Source organism: Choloepus didactylus, chromosome 8 (assembly GCF_015220235.1).
Source record: "Choloepus didactylus isolate mChoDid1 chromosome 8, mChoDid1.pri, whole genome shotgun sequence".
NCBI classification, from domain to species: Eukaryota; Metazoa; Chordata; class Mammalia; order Pilosa; family Megalonychidae; genus Choloepus; species Choloepus didactylus.
This window is the reverse complement of record NC_051314.1, coordinates 89,066,822-89,093,439: the sequence shown is the minus strand read 5'-3', so window position 1 is coordinate 89,093,439 and position 26,618 is coordinate 89,066,822. Positions and strand designations below refer to the sequence as shown.

Sequence of the window (26,618 nt, the reverse complement as noted above, 5' to 3'; positions counted from 1 at the left end):
GAAGAAATGTCCTTAAATAGAGAGTGGCAATGGTGCTCAATACATCAATATGTGACTATATGGGGAACCAACGATTGTTTACTTAGGACGGAATGTATAGTGTTTGAACAAAACCATCTTAAAAGAAATGGGTTGATGAAGAAAACCTGAGGGCCCCATATTGAGTGAAATAAGACGGACACATAAAGGCAAATATTGCAGGGTCTCACTGATATGAACTAATTATAATATGTAAACTCACAGACCGGAAATATAAGTTACCAGGATATAAAATGAGGCTAAAGAATGGGGAGCGGTTGCTTATTATGAGCAGAATGTTCAACTAGGATGAACTTAAATATTTGGAAATGGACAGGGGTGATGGTAGCATGTAATAAGAATAACTAACAGTGCTAAAAGGTGTGTGAAGGTGGTGGAAAGGGTAAGCTCAGAGTCACGCATGTCACCAGAAGGAAAGTTGGAGGTTAAAAGATGGGAACATATAAAACAGTGAATCTTGTGGTGGACAATGGCCATGATTAACTATACAAATATTAGAAATCTCTCTCACGAACTAGAACAAATGTATGTCACTATAACTAGAGGTTAATAATAGAGAGGCATATAGGGAAAAAATATATACCTATTGCAAACTATATACTACAGTTAGTAGTATTTTAACATTCTTTCATCAACAGTAACAAATGTACTATACCAAAACTATGAATCAATAATGGAGGGGGGGTGTGGTTAGGGGTATGAGAGGATGTGAGTTTCCTTTTTTTTTGGTCTTTGTTTCTTTTCTGGAGTAGTGAAAATGTTCTAAAAATTGAAAAAAAAATAACTGTATTGATGGATGCACAGCTGTATGGTGGTGCCATGGGCAAGTGATTATACACTTTGGAACTTTGGATAGTTGTATGGTATCTGAACAATCTCAAATAAATAAAAAAATAAAAAATACAAAAAAAAAGTTTATTAATTCAACAGTTTGTTCCTATATCTGATTAATACAACACTGATATTTAAATAGAAGAAAAAAGGAAAGAATAGTGCTATACTTACAGCAGATCCAAGATGAGGTGGTTTATCAATAGGTTTTACCACATTTTGCCTTTGTGTAGAATCAAGAAAGACGTCATCCCAGTATCCTTTCTCAATTAATTCCTTGAAAATAAATTTGTATTCATGACTATCAAAATAATCTCAAGTTACTAAAAATGTTCTAAAATTGATCATGGGGATATATGTACAATTGTGATGATACTGTGAGCCAGTGACTGTATATTTCAGATGGTTTGTATGTGTGTGAATATATCTCAATAAAACTGCATTTAAAAAAATAATAATTTCAAGTTAATTATGTAACAAATATATGTGTTTATATTTCAGAAAATAAGATAATATTTTGGTGAAAAGAATACATTACCTTTTTAATTCTGGAAAGTTCAGTTACTGCTTGCTTATTTCCAGGTTCCAGAAGTAAAACAGTTTCAAAATCTAAAGGGAATTTTGAAAAAATATAATAAAATAGTGAAAACACAAGTTCAGGATATGATACATTCAGTTAGTAACTCCATGCTTATTTCATTTTACGCAGGATGCTAGGAAACAAGTGATCTATAATGAAAACTAACTTTTACTGACTGCTTGCTGTCTAGTTTTTTATGGATTCACATGTAATCCTCACTACAACCCCACTTTATAGATGATTCATCTGAGACCTAGAGATTATGTAATTTAAAAAAGCTCATACTGTTAAAAAATGACAAAATAATTTACCAAATGTAAAATAACTATGAGAATAGAAGATTAGTTCGTATTGGATGCCAACAGTACACAGAGATGCCCAAACCAGAAATCTAGGTGTCATTCTTGTCCTCTCCACCTCCACCCCCCACCTTTTTATCCAGTAACGTGTGCAGGTAAATGTTTAATTTACTAGTTCTCTGGGGAAAACTTTCACCAGCTCTCTTGGAAAAAAATCCCTGCTGTATACTGTTTGCTTATCTCTATAGTATAAATACCACAATGGCTGATTTTAAGCTACTAATATGATGTCACTGAATGCAAAGCTGGGAAGACATATGCACAATTGGCTTTCCCAAGTTGGTGTGAGCCAACTCCAGGTATATCTCTAAAGTATATCTTAAATTCACCCACTTCTCTCCATCTTTATTATAATCACTCTGGTTCAAACCATACTACCATTCATCTGGTTACTGCAATCATTTCTAACTGGTTCCCTATCCCGACCACTATCTACACCGAACCCCCTCTAAAACCATTCTTAACACTGCAGCCAAGATAATCTCTGAAAAAAGGTAAATCAAATAGTGATACGCTCCTATGTTAAAAATAAATAAATCCTTCAAATAAAATCCAAACTCTTTAAAATGGTTTAACTCTCTATTAATTTTTACTGACCAAAATTTTAGGAACAGAATCTCCAAGAGCTTTGAGAAACTGCCCTACCTCCAACTTCATGTGGTTCTGCTAATCACAATACCCTGCCCTTCCATTCTCTGCCACAAGGGTGGACATATGATCTAGGCCTGACCAATCAGAGTTTTCCAATCTCTGGTCATAGCTGACTGGCTCAGAAAAAGGGAAGATGATGTTCTCAAGCCAAACTAACCAGAGACTTTCCCTAGGATTTTATATAAGTAAAGTGGGAAAGAAGCCCTCTTCTCCCTTGGCTCACTAAGACTTGAGAATACAGCCCAAACCTGCCAGTGACAATACCCCTACCACCACCACCACATGGAAGAGACTAAGAGACTAACACCAACAAACCAATAGAAGTGAAGATGAGAAGGAAGTCTGACACTAAGATCTAAGCTATCCAAATGATGGCTCTAGTCCTGGCTTTTCATGATTTGGTTAAGCAAATTAATTAAATATCCCTTTGTTTAATCTACCTTGAGTGTATTTCTGTCACTGGCAACCAGAAGTGATTCGCTGACTAACATTCATAAGCAATAATGGCCATATAATCTGGCCCTGCCCACCTTTCCACTTCATCTCTTACATTCTCTACTTCATTCACTATGTTTCAGCCACAATGGCCTCCTTTTAGCTCCTTAATCAGGCCAAGCTCTTTTTCACCTCAGATTCCCATTAACCCTGAGAAAATCTGATTAAATATCACCTCTTCAGAGAGTCTTCACCTCTCAATCTAAAGTAAAATGCTCCCTCCCAACACCACACCCAGGTTATTCTCTATTATAACACCTATTTTTTTAATAATTCAATTTTATTGAGATATATTCACATACCATGCAGTCATACAAACAGTACAATCAATTGTTCATAGTACCACCATATAGTTGTGCATCCATTACCAAAATTAATTTTTGAACATTTTCATTACCACACACACAAAAGTATTAAGAATAAAAATGAAAATGAAAAAGAACAATTAAAGTAAAAAAAGAACACTGGGTGCTTTTTTTTGCCCCCGTTTTTCTACTCATCCATCCATACACTGGACAAAGGGGAGTGTGATCCACATGGCCTTCCCAATCGCATTGTGAGCACATCAGCAACCATCAAGGTGGGGAAGCCCAACACCCCTGCAATATCCTCCAGCAATGTTCACATTAGTGGCAGCATATAACATTTCTCTTTTTGTGCCTGGCTCATTTCGCTCAGCATTATCTCTTCAAGGTTCATCCAAGTTGTCATATTTTTCACAACATCATTCCTTCTTACTGCTGCATAGTATTCCATCGTGTGTATATACCACATTTTATTTATCCACTCATCTGTTGAAGGACATTTGGGTTGTTTCCATCTCTTGGCAATTGTGAATAATGCTGCTATGAACACTGGCGTGCAGATACCTGGTTGCGTCACTGCTTTCAGAACTTTCGGGTATACACCGAGAAGCACAATTGCTGGATCGAAGGGTAACTCTATGTCTAGTTTTCTAAGGAAATGCCAGACTGTCTTCCAGAATATAACACCTATTTTCTTTTTCATTTTTTCCTCTCCAGTACTCATCACAATTATTAGATATATCTACATATATATATAAATGAAAATATAAAAAGTAAAAAAAAAACATAAAATAGGTTTTTGTCTGTTTCCTACACTGGACTGAAAGGTATATAAGAGCTAAAACCACTTGTATTTTGTCCCTTACTATAGGAACAGTACCAAACACAGCACCTCACACTAAGTAGGCATTCAATAAATACTGGTATAATGAAATACAGATTCACCCAACTTCAAAAGCAGGAAGCAAAAGGTGGAAAATACAGAAGAAAAAGTAAACACAGGGGATACAGTGTTCTAATGTGATCTAATGTGTATTTAACACATGTCCCAACAGGAAGAGAGAGTGAAAGAACCAGAAGCAGTATCTGAAGAAGAGACTGGCAGAGGCGTTTCAAGAACTGCTGAAAAACATTAATTCAAGAATACCATGACTTTGGGACCCATTGAAGGAGGCGTCCACATGTCTGGGACTACTTAGGCCCCATCCACAAGTTAGTGAACTTGAAATATGTAGTTATAGACTTCACCCAGGAAAAGTGAGCCCTGATGGACAGATTCCCGAGAAAGCTATTCAGAGATGTGATGCTGGAGAATATCAGTCAAATGCTTTCAGTGGGTGTACTCTATGCACAACTGACAAATTTTTTGCAAGATCTATATGAACAGAACAACTGCCATCCTGGATGAAAAAGGGCAAAGAAGGGACATATTGTAGGAAAAAAATCACTTCAAGGACAGAGCCATGGAAGAAGCTGAGGTCTGGACCAAGGACATCTTCTCAGGATCAAGGAGAGGAACTGTGGAAAGAAGGAATTGGATTTTTCCAAAGCCAGAATTCAGATGGGCTCTAGAAACCTGTGCTTCGTGACAAGGAAGAGACTTGTCACTGAGCAGGTAAAGTGGTCTTAAAAAACAAGAAATGCTATCCATGCAACATATCTACAGGAAAGACATATCTACCACCATGTCATTGTCTCTCATCTACTTCCCAGAAGCAGAATTCTCATACTCAGAAGAATGGCATTGTATGTGGTGAACTGCCAGAAGATTTTACTCATAGTTCTAGAGTGACTCAACATATATGAACTTACAATGGAAAGAAACTCTACTTCAGCAATATATTTGGAAAAGCCCTCAGGGAGCAGTTGTTCTAGTTTGCTAATACTGCCAGAATGCAAAATACCAGAAATGGATTGGCTTTTATAAAGAAGGTTTATTTGGTTACACAGTTACAGTCTTAAGGCCATAAAGTGTCCAAGGTAAGTCATCAACAATTGGGTACCTTCACTGGAGGATGGCCAATGGTGTCCGGAAAACCTCTGTTAGCTGGGAAGGTATGTGCTGGCATCTACTCCGAAGTTCTGGTTTCAAAATGGCTTTCTCCCAGGACGTTCCTCTCTAGGCTGCAGTTCCTCAAAAATGTCACTCTCAATTGCTCTTGGGGCGTTTGTCCTCTCTTAGCTTCTTCAGAGCAAGAGTCTGCTTTCAACAGCAGTCTTCAAACTGTCTCTCATCTGCAGCTACTCTCTCAGCTTCTGTGCATTCTTCAAAGTGTCCCTTTTGGCTGTAGCAAAGCTCACTCCTTCTGTCTGAGCTTATATAGTGCTCCAGTAATTTAATTCAGACCCACCCTGAATGGGTGGGCAACATCTCCATGGAAATTATCAAATTAGAGTCATCACCCACAGTTGGGTGGGGCGCATCTCCATGGAAACACTCAAAGAATCACAATCTAATCAAAACTGATACATCTGCCCACATAAGATTACATCAAAGATAATGGCATTTGGGGGGACATAATACATTCAAACCGGCACAACAGTCACCTTTTAATCAACCAACACATTTTCACACTAGATGTAAATATGTGAATGTCATCTATTTGGTAAACTCTTTATGCAAAGCTCCAGCCTTACACATTACAATGGAACTCACATTGGAGAGAAACCCTAGGAATATCATCTATGTGTGAAAGCCTTCACTCAATATTCCGTATTCAGAGAACATGAAAGAACCCACAACGGAAAGAAACATTATGAATGCCATGTACGTGGGAAAGCCTTCACTTGATTTTCTGCCCTTAAAGAACATGAGAGAACTCACACTGGAGAGAAACCTTATCAATGTCAGCTATGCAGGAATTTCTTCAACCATTATTCTTACTTTAGAAGACATGAGAGGATTCACATTGGAGAGAAACCATATGAATGTCTTCCAGGTGGGAAAGCCTTCATTCAATGTGTTCACCTGAGACAACTTGAGAGAACTCAAACCGGAGAGAAACCTTACAAATGCCACCCATGCGGGAAAGCTTTCACTCTTTGTTTTTATCTTAGAATACATGAGAGAAACCGTATCAATGTCACCTATGTGGGAAATCTTTACCCATCATTTTTACCTTACAAGACATGAGAGGACTCACTCTGGAGAGAAATCCTATTAATGTCTTCTATGTGGGAAAGCCTTCACTCAATGTGTTCACCTGAAGCAACGTGAGAGAACTCACCATTGGAGAGAAAATTTATCAATGTCATCTATGTTGGAAGGCCTTCACCCATTACTCAAACCTTAGAAAATATGAGAGGACTCACAATGGAGAGAAACAGAATTTCTAACCTTAGTGTACATGAGAGAGTTCACAACGTTTTGAAATCCTATGAATGTCATTTATGTTGGAAAGCATTCACCCATTATTCTAGCCTTAAACAACATGAGAGATCACAATGGAAAGAAACCTTATGAATGTCATCTATGTGGGAAAGCCTTCACCCAGTGTTCTGGCTTTACAAAACATGAGAAAACTCACAGGGAGAGATTCCATAAGAATATCATCTATGTGGGGAAACCTTATTTTTGTAAACTTAGACAATATTAGAGAACTCAAACTACAGTGAAACCCTATGAATGCCATATATGTGAAAGGCTTCAGTCAATGTTCAGACATTAGATTACATTAGAGAACTCATATACCATAAATGCTTTGAATATAGAAGAGATTTCAGCCCTCAAGTTATCTTTAAAACATACTAGATAACTCACATACAGAAGAAACACCAAATGTAATCAATCTGGCAGAGCTTCTAGTTGTCCTACTTCATCAATATAAGGCAATTCATACTGGAGAGAATATCAGTGTCAACTTGGTAGCAAAGCCTTTAGTAAGAAGATCTGATGATATTCAATGTGAGAGAATTCATGATACACATTTAATGAAAGTGGAAGAGTCTTCATCCACCATTCCAAGAGACAGAGAGACAGGTTTTACCAGAGAATGAAACCCCTTGTGGAAGTGTCAGATAATTCATGGTGACGTTATTCATGAAAAATCACACCAGATCCTTTATGCATACAGCAAAACTTGCAGGGCAAATGAAAATTCACACTGCATAAAACTTACTGATGTCATGAATGAAAGTATTTTTCAGTGATCACTCATTCTTTTAGCATTAATATTCCTATGCTGAGGAAATAACAATCCTAAAATCAACTTAGAAGCATCTGCAGCTTGATTTCACATCAGAAAATTCACAATGGAAAATGAAATACTTTATATGGACCCCTTAGTAAAATATTCATCAAAGTATCAAGATTTTGAACAATCCTTACTATTGAAATTATGTAGGGCAACAATGTAGAGCGTGAAGTGACATTGGTATACTGAATGATGAATTTTGTAAGAAGAAAAAAAAAAAAAGACCATGAATCAAGAGAAATATAAATTTAAAAATCCACATGTAGACCCATTATTTAAAAACTGAAGAAAATTAAAGACAACAAGAAAACCTCAAAGGAACCAGAGAGAAAAAAAGAGATTGCCTTCAAAGGAGCAACAAACTTTTAGTTGATATGTTAACAACAGAAAAGCCAGAAGCTCTTCATCCTACCTGGAAGGTGAACTGATGGATGGAGTATCAAAAGGCATGTTAAGACAACTGAGAATGGAAATCTCCCATTAAAGATACTGGAGGAGAAAAAACAAAGGACTCAGGATTATAACTTCATGGAGCTGACATGATTTTTGGAATGCCTACTTTCCAACTTTTTTACAATAGAGAATAAACTTTAGGTGTCTAAGCCACTATTCTTTGGATCTCTACTACTTACAACTATATATAATTCCTTAATTGATACAAGTAGTTTCCTTAAGGAAATGACCAAATTATACCTAAATTTAGATACTCCCCCACCACAACACAGGATATAGCCACAAAGGGAAGTTTTTATCATTATAGTTTCATTCCTTTGTTTTTGAAATTCCTATTTATAAAAAGCTAATGCTTTGTATAAAGGTTTGTATTTCAACCAATTTAAGCTAACATCTTAATTATCATATGCTATGCAGCTGGGATTAACTGATATGCTGGAAGTAATATTACAGCATGAATAGATTCCTAGAGACGAACAGATAGCATCTGGGAGAAGTTCAAAAGGAAAGGAAAGAACACAGATATGAAAGATTAAGGATGCTATCTACATTACAATTTTACCTGGGGCTTATTTGACCATACTATTTGCAATTATCATATATGCCACAAATACTATAGCTCCTCATACACTCTGATCATTTGCCTAAAAAAGCATTAGAGATCCTTTAATTACAGGATCCCTTATAAAGTATAAAGATATTGTCATTGATAGGCTATTACTAGAATGAAGACCTGTGGTTAGTTACTAAATAGCAACAGTTCTAAGTATACATTATTGAGAATGAACATCAACATAACCTTACACATAGGGCTAAAGGCAAGGAGCAGGTTATTTTAGGTAGTGGTCATAAAGGCTTAATTGGAGAAAAAAGACTATCAGTTTCTCCCTCTTTAGTGAAGTATGCCCATCAGCACACAATTCATTCACAATTCCCATCTTAAACCATTCCTTGACCCATTCCAAAAACAACTTCCCTCTAACCACTATTCAGCAAAGTTCCATTTCTTCACAGCCCATTCACCCTTGACCCACTCTAATCTGGCTTCTGACTCCACCATTTCACTAAAATGACTTGTCAAGGTCATCCAAAATCTCTGTGTTGTCAAATGGAACAAACCCTCTACTGTTCTCATCTGATTTGACTGACTTCTCAGTGGTATCTACATAACTGACTATTCCCTTCTCCTCGAAACACTCTCTATTCCCAGCTTCTAGGACACTATTTGTTTGCCATATCTACTTCTTCTAACCAACCTCTAAATGTTGGGAATGCTTCAGAGTTCAGTTTGGATCACATCTTTTTTTTCTATCTAAACCCTAGGTGATCTCATCTGATCCCATGGCTTTAAATACATGATCCCAAAATTCATGTTAACTTAAACACACCACTCCTCTAAGTTTCAATCTCAAAAAACACCTCCTTGACATTTATACATGTGTGTCTCACAGACTTCAAACACATCCAAAATTAATATCTTGATTTTCATGGTTGAGTAACTGCTACCAGTCTTGTCCTCTGAATGTAAATAACTAGACAATAAACAACAAAAAGTACAGACACTGGACCTTAGGGTGCTCAGGGATGTAATCCCTGAGAGAAGAGACACAAGCAAGGTGAGCCCTAAGATCACTGAGACTTTGGAGGACCATCCAGACTTCGGAATGAGGAAGGGACCACCCGAACAGAGCTCAGTAGTCTTGCTGAACAGAAAATTCAGAGACTGGAAGAGAAGAGGAAAACTGAGATTGTGGAAATTTGCATGTCAGAATACTAAGGGAAGGAGCTAAATGGAGGAAAAATCTCAAGAAATGTGCTTGTGGGTCCCCTTGAGTCTTTGATTGAATTCTAAGTTAAACTTGTATAGGATGAGATTCCAGAAGCCCAGGCATAGAAAAATTATTGGGTAGCTATAAGCTGTACAATATCCAGAGTTCATACAGATCTAGAAACTAGTGCAATTTCCCACCAGCCAGAGACATTATTTAATATGTGGTAGTTGGTAGAGGACAACAGAAGGCTCAAGCCTTAGTAATAAGCCTAAACTAGCCCTAGAGAAAAGGTTACTCTATATCTACTCCAATAGTTTTTAAAATAAGCCTCAAAGTATCAAACTGATATGCAAGTAACTTAATTGCCTAACAAAACAAAAATCAACATTCATTAAAGGAAGACAACAAAATGCAGCAACTGACAATGTCCAGGATCCAATGAAAAATTACTAGACATGTCAAGAAGCAGGAAAATGTGAGCAGTAATCAGGATAAAACTCAGGCAATGGAAAAAGACTCAGAAATAACAGAAATGATAGAATCAGCAGATAATAACTTCAAAACTCTATGATTAACAAGTCCAAAGAGTTAAGGAAAATCACGAACACATTGAGAAATAGAAGACAGAAGAAAATTTCGAACCAAATGGGACTTCAACTGAAAAATCAATTTTGAAATAAAAAATTCACTGATGGGCTAACAGCATTAGACACTGCAGAAGAAAAGGTCAGTGTCCTTTAAGTCACTGTAGGAGAAAATGTCCAAATTGAAGCACAAAGAGAAAAAGACTAAAAAATAAAACAGAGTTTCAGTAATCTGTAGATATTATCAAATGGTCTAGCATACGTGTAATAAGAGTCCTAGAAGGAATGAAAGTATAGAAAAACAAATATGTGAAATAGCCAAAAAATTCTCCAATTTGATAAAAAAAATTCCCAAGTTACAGAACCAAGAATGAACCACAAGCCCCAAATAACCAATCAAGAACACACACACAAAAAACCATCAAAATACAACATAAGCAAATTATTGAAAAATCTCCAAGAAAGAGAAAATTACAAAAATAACCAGAGAAAAGAGACACATTATATAGAGGGGAACAAAAATAAGAAATACCACTAATTTTTCAATAGAAACCATTAAAATTAAAAGAAAATGGAACATCTTTAAAGTGCTGAAAGAAAAAATGTCAACTTAGAATTCAAAATTCAGGGAACACATCCTTCAAAAATGAAAGCAAAATAAGATGAATATTATATATAATAAATCTCTATTTTCTGACAAACAAAAGTTGAAAGAAATTTTGTCACTGTAGGTCTGAACCACAGGGAATATTAAAAGACATCAGGCTGAAAGAAAATGACACCAAATGGAAACTCAGATCTATATGAAAGGAATGAAAAGCAATGGAAGTGGTAAATGTGTGGGTAATAAAGACTTCATTTCTTATTTTTTAAAATGTTTTTAAAATATAATTAACTTTTAAAGAAAAAAATAACACTGTATTATTATAAGGCTTATAATGTATGTAGAAATAAAATATATGCAAGCAATAGCACAAAGGACACGTGGGGGAAATGGAAGTGTATTATTGTAAGGTTCTTACATGGTGTTCTGGTTTGCTAATGCTGTCATAATGCAAAAATACCAGAAATGGATTGGCTTTTATAAAGGGGGTCTATTTGGTTACAAAGTTACAGCCTAAAGGCCATAAACTGTCCAACGTAAGGCATCAACAATGGGGTACCTTCACTGATGGATGGTCAATGGCATCCGGAAAACCTCTGTTAGCTGGGAAGGCATGCATGTGGCTGGCGTCTTCTTCCTTTGCTCCCAGGTTGTGTTTCAAAATGGAGTTCTCCAAAATGTCAATGTGAGCTTCCAATGGCTAACTTCAAACTGTGTCTCTCAGCTGCAGCTAGCTATGAGCACCTTCTGTCTGAGCTTTTATAGGGCTCCAGTGAACTAATCAAGGCCCATGCTGATAGGCAGGGCCACACCTCCAGGGAAATTATCTAATCAGAGTTATCACCTAGAGTTGGGTGGGTCACATCTCCATGGAAACAACTTAATCCAAAGTTTCCAACCTAATCAACACTAATACTCTGCCTTCACAAGACTGCATCAAAGATAATGGCATTTTGGGGGCCATAATACATCCAAACTGGCACACGTGGTATATTTTTGAAGGTATGTTGCGATAAGAAAACAAAGTATAATATAAACTGCAGAGCAAGCACTAAAAAAAATATTACAGCTATAGCTAAATAGCCAATAAAGATAGAATACTAAAAATACAAAATAATCTTAAAATAAGGCAGGAAAAGAAAAAAGGAACAAAGAACAGATAGAACAAATAAAAAAATTTTAAGAGCGGATCCCACAATGTCAATAATTGCATTAAATATAAATGGTCCAAACACTAAAAAACAACAACAAAAAAAAATCAAAACAAACAAACCAACAGAAAAAAAACTGGAGGTGACTAAAATAAGAGAGACGTTACTAAGAAGAGGGACAACCACCAATAGGCCTCAGGAAAAGAATTTTCCCTATAGCACATATCCTCTGGACTGAAGGGATCAACCTGTCTCTTCATTCTCTGCTAGCCAATTTCTAGAGAGACATGTTTATCAGGCAACAATTTATCACATGGTATAACCTCAGAAGAACAGTTTTAATGACCTTAAATGGTAGCTAAAGGGGTCAGGTCCCTCATAGATACTAATACCCCAGTTCTCAGAACCCAACAGCAAACTACAATAAAAAAGAGCAATTTCTTAATATTTCTTCTCTCACAGATCTATCTCCTGCTACCTGCTGCTACATCATGGCTGAGGTTCTAGTAAGTGCATTAGGTAGAAAATCCAGTACATTTCATTCTACAAGCTACTTGGTTGAGCAGTATTTGTCAAACTACCAGAGTTTCCCATGAATGGCCCAATGAGAAATACAGATTTACTGAGTGCTAAAAGGAATACTGGCCTTTTCAGTCTTGATTTTTCTATTTTTATAGTCCAGAGTCCTGAGTCCTGAATTATTTCTACATTCTAAAAACCAACCCCCTCTCATGACATTCATATTTTTACTGTGTAGCTTCTTAAGGCAGACTTACTATGTCTGCCTTCCATAGTTTTTTTCCGTAAACAAAATCTTAGGGAAAACTCAATAGAAATAGCTAACAGCAAAGTTGCTGTTGGGTTTCCCCACAGGCCCTGCTCCAGCAACCCAAGGGTTCTAGAGAACAAATGACTTTTTAACTACAAACTCACTTTCTTCTCTCAACTATTAAGTTTATTTTCATCAAATAAATAATAATGATAAAAACAAAACATTATTATCCCAATAACTACCTTCCTGAATCTCCCCTGGCAAACACTTTGTGAAGAACTCAGAAAAAATAAGTTAGTTTTTAAAAATGCCTTTTTTCTCACTTCTTAATTATTCTTGCTCTCACTTCTCCTGTTATGCCTTTACCAGTGTATAGTGAAGCTCAACATGACAGTACTTAACATGGAAAGAAGAATTTATCATTGATAATCAATAATTTTGACCCTGGAGACTATTACCCACCTACCTTAATAAGCTCAAGGCCACACCAATACACATACATACATAAACATGCATGTAAATTACATATTTTTATAATTTACATTTTTTAAATGAACTAAAGTTTTCCCTTTTGCAATCTAATAATGTTCACAAGATTAATGAAAGTTATTGTAAAACTACTTGAGAGAAAGTATTAAGCACTTGAGAAGCTCCATCTAATTTGTGCTAATTATAAATTACTCTTATCTATTTATTAAAGCAAATTCCCTAAGGATCTTTAAGGAAATTTTTAAGCCTGATAAGTTCTTCTAGGTGAGAGCTGGAGGGACTTTGTATGATTTCATTTCCTTGTTTTTACAAATAGGGAAATTAAGAACCAAAAAGTTGAAGTAAATTGCCAAGATTTTCACAGCCAGTCAAAGGCTGATACAGGACCAGAACTTGCCATCTGGCCTAAGTTAGGATGTTCCTATAAATAAAATTCCATATTAGCTTCATTTATATATAGAAGAAGGGAGGAGAAAAATGGGGACATGAACAGTTAGGAAATTTCTTTTTAATTTTTATCACTAAAATCAAACATTACCTTCAAAAAGTTCAAGGATGGCTCTAGATATACAAGTAGCACAGAAATCATCATACTTATGATTAGTGCCTAATGACTACTATGCTGCTTTTATTTTACTAATGATTTATAATCATTAGGAAGAAAAGATATGCAATGCCCATTATCCTCCCCCAAACAGATCCTGGAAAGTTCATTTATTCATTCAACACTGTGATGGTTAGGTTTATATGTCAATTTGGCCAGTGACAGCATCCAGGTGTTCGGTCAAGCAAGCACTGTCCTAACCATTACTGCAAGGACATTTATGGCTGGTTTATTAAATCATCAGTCAACTGACCACAGCTGTGACATTACATCAACAAAGGGCGTGTCTTCCGCAATGAGAGAATTCAATCACCTGGATTTAATCAAATCAGTTGAAGACTTTTAAGGAAGAGAGAGAGAGGACCTTCACTTTTCTTCAGCTAGCCAGTGAAGTGTTTCCTGAGTTCACCAAACACCTTCATTGGAGCTGCCAGTTTGCTGCCTGCCCTATGGAATTTGGACCCGTGCATCCCCAAAGTTGTATGAGACACTTTTATAAAATCTTATATTTATAGACAAATCCTGTTGATTCCGTTTCCCTAGAGAACCCTAATACAAACACTTACTAAATACTTATTATATGCAAAGCATATACAAAGTGATAAATATAGAGAATATAATGACTGTACAAGATAACAAAAGGTAACTAATTGTTACAGATGGCAAAAAGAGAAAAAATACTATAAGCCAACAACAGACTGCTAATTCAGAAGAAACAAACAAAAAATGATTGTGGCTATGGGAAATACTGCAGGCTTATCAGATTGTGATTAACAGGAGACACAATGCTGTTGACTTAAAAAATAATTACCGGATTTCTGCCTCTGGCAATGGCAGACTCGTTTGTTTCTGATTAACCCTCCTGCCAAGAACAATTATACAAAAGGTGAACAATTTTTTTTTTAAAAAAGGGCTACCAAGGGGCAAGGACTTGAGATGCTAAGATGATAGAAAGAAAGAAATCCCAGAGATATGAGCCTGACATTTGGCACTATTTTTCCTTTCAAGGCATTTGCCAATTCAAAAGTAAAAAAATGAGAGACTGAGAAATAAGCAGAGTTTCCACCAGTCCCTCAGAGTTGGGAGGACAAAAAAAACAGAGTTTAAGGCTTCCAATGAAGAGATGCCCTGATAAATACCCCATGATTTCAGCTGGAACCCCAATGGACTATACCTTTCAGGTAAGAGTTAAGAGTTTAATCTTCCCAGACTGAATCCCAGCTTCAAATCAGTTCAATCCTTGAAATGATTTATTGATCTGCTCCGACCTTAACTGCCTTCCAGAAGCAAAAATCTAATCTCTGGAACAAGATAAAAAAGCCTCAAAAAATGCAAAAATTTTTCATATGCAATGTCTGGAATTCAAGCAAAAATATTAGCCATGAAGAACAGGCAAGAACTGACCAAAAACAAGAAAAAAAGAGAACAGATCATCAAAAAAGACACATGGGCTATTCAGATATTAGCATGTTTAAGACATCAGATGCCAAAACTGAGATTATCAGCAGAGAACTGAACACTATGAAAAAGAATCAAGTAGAAATTCTAGAACTAAGAAATCCAAGAACTGAAATTAAGAACTCAGAAGCAGATTAACTGAAAATGAGCTACATAAAAAGAAAACTCAAAAAACTAAAAGGAAATATTCAGACTGAAATATGAATAAAAAAGGATGAAAAAGACAGAAAAGAGGCACATATGACATAGTGAGGAGATCTAACTGAAATTCCAAAAGAAAAAGAAAGAAAATGGGGCTGAAGCAATGTTTGAAAAGAAAATAGATGAGAACTTTCCAAAACTGACAAAGGTATCAAACCACAAATTCAAGAAATCTCAAGGATCCCAAGCAGGATAAGTTACAACATAGTAAAACTTTGGAAAAGTAGACATAGAAAGAATCTTAAAAGCAGCCAAAGGAGAAAGGACATATAACCTTTGAATGAGCAGCAATAAGACTGACAAGTGTCCAAAGAAACAATAGATTCCAGAAGATAAAGGAATAATCGTCTTCAAAATGCTAAAGAAAATAACTGCCATCTTAGCATTCTACAGCCAGGGAGAATAATTTTCAATAACAAAGGAAAAATAAAAACATTTTCCAAATTTCAAAAATTGAGAGATTTTATTACCAGCAGACCTCTACCAAAGGAAGTAATAAAAGGAGTTCTTCAGGAGAAAGGAAAATAATCCCTAAATGTAGGTAGAGATGTTGGAAAGAATAGAGAACAATGGTAAGGGTTAATATGTGGGTAAACCTAAATGAATACTGACTGTATAAAACAATAAGGTCTTGTGAGGTTTAAAAATTACCCAGAAAATCAAAATACATGTCAACACTAGCACAAAAGGTGGAAAAGAGGAGTTACACAGAGTTAAAGCATTCCAAAGTCCTTGCACTGTCTGCAAAGGGGTTAGGGGCTCCTTGATGTCATTCTTTAATAAGTGAGAAATGCATGTTCTAATCTCTAGGGTAACTACTAAATGAAGAGGAAAGTATGTATAACTTAAGCTTATATAGGGAGAACTGGAATAACAATCAAAAAGAAGGCAAGAAAGAAGGGAAAAGGTAATATAGAACAGATGAGACAAATAAAAAACAACAGTTCAAATTAGATTTAAACTGAAATATAGCAAATTACATTGAATGTAAAGGAACTATCCACTCCAATTAAAAAGCAACTGTCAACTATAAGCTGTTTACAGAAGACACACCTGAAATACATATCATAGTTGAAAATAAAACTGATAAAAGCTTTATTAATATCAGACAATGTAGACATTATGGAAAAGAGCACTATTAGAGACATTGAGGGACATTTCATAAGGATAAAAGAACCAATCCATCAGGAAATTATAACAATTCTAAATTTCAATGCACCTAACAGCATAGCCTACAAACACATAAAGGATGAAATGTCAGAATTAAAAGGAAAAACAGATAAACCCAAATTAACAGTGTGAGATGCCAACAAACATCCCTCAGTAATTGGTAGAAGCAGCAGACCAAAAAGATCAGTAAACACTGAACAACCTGAAAAACAAATGATTAAACCGGCATGAATACTAAACCCAACAACTGCAGTATACACATTTTTGGAACATGTACTGAAAATGACCATAAACTAACTCATAAAACAAGTCCCAACAAATTCAAAGGACTGAAATCATACTACTACATACTACTAACTACAGCAGAAGAAAGCTAGAAATCAATAACAAAAATAACCAGAAAATACCTGAGTGTTTGGAATTAAATGATACATTTCTAAATATACCATGGGTCAAAGAAAAAAAATCATAATGGAAAAAATATGAACTAAATTAAAATAAAAATAAACTTATCAAAGCTAATGGCAGCTAAAACCACACTTAGAAACTACAGAACTTAAACATACACATCAGAAAAGGCAGAAAATCAGTGTTCTAAAATACTGATCTCAAGAAGTCAGAAAAAGAATTACAAATTAAGCCCAAAGAAAATTAAAGGAAATAACAGAAATAAATGAAATAGAAAACACACAAAAGAATCAAGTTGAAAAGATCAGTAAAATTAATAATCCCTAAAAGACAGATCATGGAAAATTAAGAGAACGAACCAGCGTCAAGAACAAAAAGGGGCACCACTATAGATCTTACTTTATCCTCTATTCTCTAAATGCTAATTCCTTTCCTTTTTTTCTTTTTCTTACTTGCTTTTCCCCCCCTTTTTCCCTATAACTCAAATTTTTCATTAATTCTGATTGCAATTAGCCAGACTGTACTGTGTGCTCTTAAAGTAAAGGATAATCAGTTCCATTATGGAGGCTGCATTCCTTCAAATGTACAAATCTGCTAAAGACCTGAACTATAGAAAGAAACATATTCTCTAAGTTCTTACCCTTGAACCATGGGAAAGCTATGCAATCCTTTGCTTCTATGATTTCGGAGTTTCATCAGGATGAATGTCACTTGTCATAAAAATAGTCTTACCTTGTTTGGCTTCATTTAGCTTTCCCAAAAATGTTCTTGCAGTTCCTCTTCTGGCAAATGCTTTAGAATATGACCCATCTAATAAAATTGCTTGTGTGCAGTCTTTTTCAGCTTCTTCATATCTATTGAATATGTTAAAATTACCAAAAGGAAAAATGTAGCTTATAGAAAAACTTCATGTAAACTCAGGGTTCAATTTTAAAAACATGCATACAATTTCAATTACTAACTCCCAAATCTTTGTGTGAGGGGAAGGACTAATTTTGTTTGTTTTTTTACCACAGGAAAATAAAGTACTATCTATGTTCTCTTTTAGTTCTTACCATACGCATAAAAAATTCACTATAGATACAATTATCAGTGCACAACTTATTTGGTATATGGCTTTTTAAACTCAAAATATAAGCATTTTCAGGTTCCTTAATATTTATAACCACCAAATGAATGAACAAATTATGATAAATCGAATGGAAAATTAATTAAATTTTTTTTCCAGTCACTACATTCATTAGCAACAACTCCACACCAGTATTCCTATTTACTTATGATGTGCAGGGTGCTGTCCCTGGCTGTCCTTCAGTCCTAGGAACTTCCTCATTCAATGCTCCCTTTACATTCAGTTCCAAATCCCAGCCACGCCTGTCACAGCACACTGAAGGATCAGCTTAAAAAAGCAGAGTGTGCAGCCAACTTAACAGTTACAAGGGAAGGTATTTCTTCTTGCATGTGCCACCACCGTACATTTTCTGGTGCCCGTTAAGGCGTGAGCTCTGGCTGAAAGCCTTTCCGCATTTCTTGCACACATAGGTACGTTCCCTGGTGTGAAACCTCTGATGCCTGATGAGGTGGGAGCTTTGGAGGAAGGCTTTTCCGCAATCCTGGGCTGGTACAGCTTTGCTCCAGTGTGAGTCCTCAGGTGCTGGGAGATGGCCAAGCAATCGCTGAAGGCCATTTCACACTTGGAACACTCAAACGGCTTCTCTCCAGTATGAATCCTCTGATGCGGCATGAGTGAGGAGCTCGATCCGGCACACATAGGGCCTCCCTCCCATGTGGATTTTTTTATGTACAGAAATGTATCCCCAATTCTGGAAAGTTTTACTATATTCACTGCATTGGCAAACTTGGCTCCCTTGTGAATTCTCATAAATGTAATTAATCTGCTGAGCAGTCTGGCCAGAGGCTTTCTTTTTCCACTTTTTTCCCCTTTGCAGCTCTCCTGATGAATTTTTACATGTGAACTATGCTTCATGCGTTTAACCTGGGCACCACGTTTGCACAAACAATTCCAAGTAGAAGTTTTTTGGGGTGAAATGTAGCTGGGTTGGAGACTGGTGTTTGCCCTGGATTCAGGGTTGCCACAGTCTTCCTCTTGAGGGAGGGTTTTCTCCTGAGCAACCTCTACTTGTTTCCGTTCTATTTCCAGGGCTTCTAGGACCTCACCTTGTAAGGCGTCTCCCAAAGTGGAATTACCGTGAGAATTCTTCTACTTTCACGCCATGAGCAGATTCTTCCTCAGAAACATCAGACTTTGGAATTAACTGTTTGCTCTCCAGTGTAGTTTCCCAACCCACAGAGACAAGATGCCTGAAGGTCTCCAGCATCACGTCGTGGTACTTGGTCTTCTGCATTGGGCCCAGAAGCCCCCACTCCTCCCAGCTGAAGTCCATGGCCACGTCCTGGAAGGCACAGCTGCCTCTTCCTCCTTCTCTTCTTCCTGCTGAGCAGTGATTTCTAGAGACAAGGTGGGGCCCTGAGCAGGTGAAGCTTCCTCCTAGGCTATCCAGGTCACATACTCCACTAGCGTCACTGCCTCCTGGCAGTCCTCCAGGTGCTGCGATTCTACCCATGACCAGAGCTTCCCAGGCAACATGCCCAGGAATTGCTTTAGCAGCAGTAGCTCCAGCATCTGCTCCTTGGAGGGAACCCTGGGTTGCAGCCACTGGCAGCAGAGTTCACACAGCTGGGCCAGGGCCTTGCGGGACCTGCCACCTCCTGGAACCTCTGGCAGGCAGCCTCAGGGTCAGCTGGATGCATACCCAGCTGTCCAGTGGGCTATCCGGGTGTTTCTTGGCTCAGGCCCCCATCTTCAGCATAGAGGGCTTGGATATGGGCATTTCAGGGTTGGGCCACCTTCTGATCCAGTGTGAAGATCTTTATGGGCTCAATCTTCTTCAAAGGATTCAAGTCACTGTCCTCAGCAGGGAGAGGATCCTCCTGGGAGTCCAGCAAAGCCCCAGGATAACCTGGAAAGGTATCTTGAGGAATTCCTCTCTCCATCGGCCAAAGTTCTTCTGCCTTCTCTAACCGAGACACCACATCTGGTTTGAAAAGCTAATGTTCCACCGAGAACAAGTTCCTGTGGTTCTCCAGCATCACCTCCGTGTACAAGGACTTCTGCATGGAATCCATGAGTCCCCACCCCTCTGGGGTAAAACTTAAGGTCACGTCTTCAAAGGTCACTGGTTCTTGGGACCAGGCCGTTGGGAGCCCGGAGGCCATGCCTTCTTCCTCCTCCTGTTGGGGTGGGATCCTGAGAAGGCCAACCTCAGAGTGCACCACATAATGGCACCCAACAGCCTGCAACGAAGTGCATCACTGTCCCGGTCCAGGCTACAACTCACAGACGCCTCCACAGTGCACCCTCTCAGCCTCACCCAGGTGAAGGCATCTAGATCCGCCTGCTCAGGGCGACAGGCAAAGCCAGGGCAGGAGGAAGAGGATTTTTGCCAACCCAACTGGGCCAGGAGAGATTTCGGGTGGGGGACGCCAAGCAGCGTGGTCCCAGCACCTGTGTAGGTAGGCGAACCAGACCAGAAGAGGGTCGTGTCCCGCCACGAGGGCGATCACGCACTAGACTCGGAAAGACGAATTTTTATTTTTCACTCTCACCAAAATCTTAGAATCATCTGGTAAAAAGGGAGAAGGTACCAGACGGAGGGAAAATCAGTAAAGAGCCTGCTGGAAAGATGGAATTAGTGATGGTAAAATATGAATAGAACAGATATAACAATACCACTGCTGGCAACCTAGTTCCTCTCCAACTCTCAATTTGCATAGATGCTACATTAACAATTAAACTGACATTAATTTTCTAATAAAACTTCATTAACATTTCCCCATAGTGTATATCCTAAGGGAAAACAAGAACCACAAAATTAAGGTGAACTCACTATGTATGTGATCATGTATCAACTGACTCTTTTCATAAATTCCACCCCACCATGGAGTCTGCAATAAATTCAGACTGATAGGGCACTGTTCTATGATAACCAAGAGCTAAGAAGAGGTAAAAGTAAACAAACAAAAAACTTGGGACCCTTTCATATATTAACATGACATTAATGAATTATTGTTAATTTATTAGGAGTGATAATGGTATTGTGATCATATATAAAAAGTCTTTTCTGTTACAATGTCTGTGATTTGCTTTAAAGTAACAGAAAGGAAAAAAGCTAAAACAAACATGACAAAAAAAGGTAAGACTTGTTAAAACTAGATAATGGGTACATGTGGTTTACTGTACTACCTTTATAAAAGTTTAAGTTTCATAATAAAGATTTTATAAGAAAAGAGTCTCCATGATTACATTCTCCCCAGTGCCTAAATGAATGTCATTCTACCCTCAAAACAAGACCTTATATGAACAAAATCAGAATTTCTAAAGAACTTAAGCATCCCTGAATTCTTTAATTACTTTTTCAGCAAGAGAGAAAGAAGAATGTGTGTACACATGCATGTGCATGTCCATGCCCCTACCAATGTTTTCTACTTGGCTGATTATTTCATTCTCCCATTCAAAAGACATGCATGTACCCCACAATCTTCAGGATAAAGTCAAACTCCTTTGCAGAACAAAAAGCCAGGGTCTTGCCTAACTGCAGCCTCATCTCTGCCACACTGACCCCCACATAATAGCTATAATATGAACCAGCTGTACTTTCCTAGAGGCACCATGAACTTTCTCCCAGATCTCTGACCATCCACTGGAACATTCAACCATTTTCTAATCTCACTGATACCACTCCTTCAGATCAAATTCAGTTTGAATTGTTTCAAGACACTTTCATGAATTCCACAACCTGGACTCAGTCTGCATTAGTGTTCTTCCCACCCCATACTTCCACAGCATATGTCACTCACAGCATATTATCACAGTGTTCATAATATAGGTCTCCTTTTCCGTCTCTATCTAAACTTCAAGTCTCTTAGAAACAACTGCACATTTAATGTTTGTACATTTAATACCTTGCCATGATGACTACCAGAGCATCTGACACACTTTAGAAACAAATAAATGTTTGCAAATAAGTAAATCAGAAAACTTCCAGCCATACTAATTGAAAGAAAATTTAGAACATAAATGTCTAGGGAGATAATTTTAATTGTATATTCAGCAAATTGTGTTTCATAATATGTCTGAAGAAAATTCTATAATTATACTAAAAATACGAACTTTCCAAACAAGTAGAAGAAGATTCTTTGACTGCCAGAGTCCTTTAAAATTATCAATGTCCCCATGCATGTCAAGTGTAAATTGAATTTAGAAAAATCCTATCTATAAACACCTTTTAGATGACAAAGAAAACAATTACATCAAGACTAAAAATAATAAAAACGGTTAGGGTCAAAAATAGAATAACCCCTATATTGTTAACCCCTGGTTTTCAGTTAGGCCCACTTGCCCTAATTCTACTCTAGCATTAGTGTCTATCCCATTCCTACTCAGGATTAAGTGAACCCTCTGCTAAATCAAGTCTAACTCTGGTTCCAGTTCTAGCAACTGAGATTCTACATTATTCTTTTGACCAACTCTCAACACTGTTTCCCAGATCTATTATCTAATAATACTGGGTCTTTTCTTGTTATTTTATCCCTAAATCCATGCTTTTCCCTCTAAGAATGAGACCCAGATTTGTTTTTGATTAATTCTAATTCTCTTCAAGGGCTCATGTACTGCCCTAAACTTCCAGCCCCATTTCTATCTTACTACCTGTTCCGACCTCCTGAAGCTAACCATCTACCAGCCCACATTTCCAGTTTTCCAGCTCACAGACATTCTATCATAGTAAGTCAAGCACATATTACTGATCTCCCTGATGCCAACTATGATCCTAGACTATCACATCTAGAAACCATGTTTGCTTGGCCTAAGTACGTAAATTTTTTCTTACTCCCTACAGCTACCCCACCCTGGTAGATGGGACCGTTTTGCTGGTTCTCACCTTTCTCACTACCAATCAATCTCTTCAGCCCTAATTTGATACACAGTTTGTAAGAATTCAAGTTACAGGCTGGTTACCTAAGACCTTATTCAAGTTTCAAAAGTTGCTCCTTTTTATGTTCCTCATCTAACCCATAATATATGACAAGTTTTCTTTATGTAGTAGAGAAAATTTATTAAAGGCCAATCTAAAAGACACACAAGGAAGATGGACAAATAAGAGTCACATATCTCTTTCAATTTAAAATATACTCTAACTTTGCTATAACATACTTGTGCTGGTTTGAATCTATTATGTCCCCCACAAAAGCCAAGTTCTTTAATGCAATCTTGTGGGGGCAGACTTATTAATCTTCTGATTAGGGTAGGACCTTTTGATTAGGTTGTTTCCATGGAGATGTGACCCACCCAACTGTAAGTGAGACTTTTTGATTAGGTCCTTTACATGGAGGGGTGACCCCACCCATTCTAGGTGGTTCTTAATTAGATCCCTGGAGTCCTTTAAGAGAGCTCAAGGAGAGAAGGAGCTCAGAGAAGCTGAGAAAGATATTTTGGAGAGAAGCTAAGATATGTAATACAGAGTTTGCCCCCAGGAGAAGCTAAGAGACGATACAGACCCAGATACATGGAGATGCAGAAAGACATTTGGAGATGCTGAGAGATGAAGCCCAGAGTTTGCCCCAGAGAAGCTGAGAGGACTCCCAGATGCTTAGAGAGAAACACCCCAGTAGAACCAATCAGAGAGCTGAGAGAAGCTAAGAGAGGCAGAAGCCCAAAGACATTTTGGAGAAAGCCATTTTGAAACGCAACCCGAGAGCAAAGGGCCAGCAGATGCCAGCCATGTGCATTCCCAGCTGACAGAGGTGTTCTGGATGCCATCAGCCTTTCTCTAATGAAAGTATCTTTTTGTTGCTATCTTAGTTTGGACACTTTTATGGCCTTAGAACTGTAAATTTATAACCTAATAAATCTCCTTTATAAAAGCCAATCCATTTGGTATTTGCATAATGGCAGCTGTGGCAAAGTGGAACTCTACCAACTTAATTATCAACCAAAGCAATAAAACTAATTCAATAAATTAGAGCTCTCATAAATGTAATATAGTCTCTTACCTGTTAGAAGGTACTATTCTTGGCATTAGTTAAACCTAAAAACCCAAGCAGGCCTTACAATTTTAAATCAGTGCACAATCCCTGAATAAGTAAAACTCAAGATTTTCATAAGCTAGCAAGAGATTACAATGATCTTTTCTCTGACTAATCTATATATGCAGTAGATATATCTCTAGTTGTATCTATTAGCTTAAATGAGTTTAAATATACAACCAGAATTTACTTCTACAACAGGGGTTGTTTATCTGGGGTCCCTCAGGAGATCGTAAAACTTGATAGGAAAAAATTCCATCCTTACTTTCCCTAACCTTTAAATGAAAGTTAGCTTTCTTTCAATTATATATGTAGGCAACAAACACAGAGGTAAAAGCAGTACCTATGACTTTACCACCAATAAAAAGCACAGATATTTTCATATTTCAATTGTTGCAGATACCACAAAACATTATTTATGCTCATATTATTTTGGAATTACAGCAGTAATTTAACCTATCCCTATTTGATAGATGCTTCTGTGACATAGCTGGCCAACTATTGGGAAACTGCCCCTAAGCTGTCATTCAGATATCTAAGAGTGAAGTCAATGTTATCACACTGGTAACCTAGTCATCTATGTTGCTTTCAGGTATTCCCTATCCACATTTGTTTCTTGATCAACATGGGGAAGGAGATGTGTCAAAGATGACCCCAGAGTCTAAAGTACTTACTCGACCCTTCACATTAATATGTCTTCAAAAAATTTTTTAGCTTCAACTTGCCTGAATTTTAAATGTATTTTTTATTTTGCAGTGTTAAAAAAAAATTACATAGACATAATCTCCAGAACAGCCTCTTGACTCTATTTGAATTCTCTTAGCCACAGTTGGAAAGTTATTACTTCTATGTATATATGTTATATTCTACAATTTAAAAAAAATAATATATGACTAAAGGAAAAAAATTACATATACTAATTTACAACTGTTAATTTTTTTCATAATTGGTTTCCTTTATAATCCTAGATGTATACTAATGCATTTAAAAACATTATTTTAAGAAGGTGTCACAGGCTTCATAACACTGCCAAAGGGATCGATGACAACAAAAAAGGGCCCCTAACAATCAGCAAGGTTTTTTTAAAATTCAGTATGAGTGTGTAAAGTATTATTAACAGTATTAGTGTGTAAAGTATTATATAAAGTTCTATTAACAAGAGCTACAAAGAATAGATAACAGTTTCTGCCATTAGACATTATCTTACTGATTGTCCAACTTGGAGACAATCAGTAACAGCTGGTTAATATCACAGGACCAAGTTTTAGTTGTATATTTAATCAATCAGGAGTTTTAGTAACAGCAGTTCTCTTGTTTTATTTATTTTCTATTTTTGTTTTATACATTATGTATGTTTTTATATATAAACATGTATCTATTTGTGTTTAGGTGTATATTTTTGTAAACATATATAATGTTTACAAAGAACACTTCCAGGTAAGACTTCTCCCAAAGGATTCTGAGGTTAAAAATAATTTTTACATCATTGATCCAGATTAACACACAAAAGGCAATTACAAAAATGTTAAATTGTATGATGCCAGACTATTAAAAATGGGAAAATATTATTAACAACAAGAGCTAATATTTATTGAATATGTACCATATGCCTGGTACTATGCTACACACGCGCACACATACATAATCTTAACTAACCTTTATCTAATGCTCAAGAGTATATAAATGAAATTTTAATTTATTTTTTAGGTAATGTGCCAATTAACAGTAAATTATATTTTCACCCTGAAAAACATTAAAATGCAACCAATGCTTACTTCTGAATCTTCAGATAGGCCATTGCTCTGTTAGCTGGAAGAAGGGCGTAAGCACCATCTGCTGCTATACCTCGAGTATAGCATTCAATTGCTCGTTCATATTTCCCCTCTTTGAAAAATGCATTCCCCTATCATTTTGGAGAAAAGTATGGAGAAAAAAATTTTTAATGCAAAAAATGTACTAAATTCAAATTTTAAAAAACACTACAAGGATACTCATAAATACTAGATCAGTAATAAAAGTATATTTTAACTATTAAAAAATCTAGCCCATGAGACATGTTTGAGAATCTGTTAGTTTGGGTTAACTGTTTTTTTTAATGGTATTACTCTCTTTTCAGTACTAAAAAGGAAAAAAAAATACATATACAATATTACTTTGCAGCATCAACCACTATTTTACTAATTGAATATTACAAAAAGCTTATATTTTAAAACTCACTTTAATACACATAGGCCTAAATATACTGTTTTATTTATTTTAGAAACTTGACAAAAAATTTCATAAATCAAATAATTTTTGTGAAACAACACAGTACCATTATCACACAGCCCACTCTTTGGTAATATTAATGTGTCTAAACACAGGATAAATTATAAATTGTACTGGAATGTGTATACTA

The 26,618-nt window shown here is 36.7% G+C and overlaps 1 protein-coding gene and 1 pseudogene across 3 annotated transcripts in view; both read right to left on the bottom strand.

Annotated features, from left to right (window-relative positions):
• Nucleotides 1-26,618, bottom strand: part of RPAP3 (RNA polymerase II associated protein 3) — a 78,597-nt gene that overhangs the window by 14,795 nt on the left and 37,184 nt on the right. For all 3 annotated transcript variants that reach the window (XM_037846059.1, XM_037846060.1, XM_037846061.1), the window contains exons 9-12: nucleotides 25,996-26,123; nucleotides 17,852-17,973; nucleotides 1,409-1,479; nucleotides 1,045-1,146 (exon numbers count right to left, since the gene is read on the bottom strand). In XM_037846059.1, the coding sequence (XP_037701987.1) occupies nucleotides 1,045-1,146; nucleotides 1,409-1,479; nucleotides 17,852-17,973; nucleotides 25,996-26,123 (423 nt within the window). The remainder of the gene's footprint in view (nucleotides 1-1,044; nucleotides 1,147-1,408; nucleotides 1,480-17,851; nucleotides 17,974-25,995; nucleotides 26,124-26,618) is intronic.
• On the bottom strand, nucleotides 17,980-23,430 carry LOC119541794 (annotated as a pseudogene).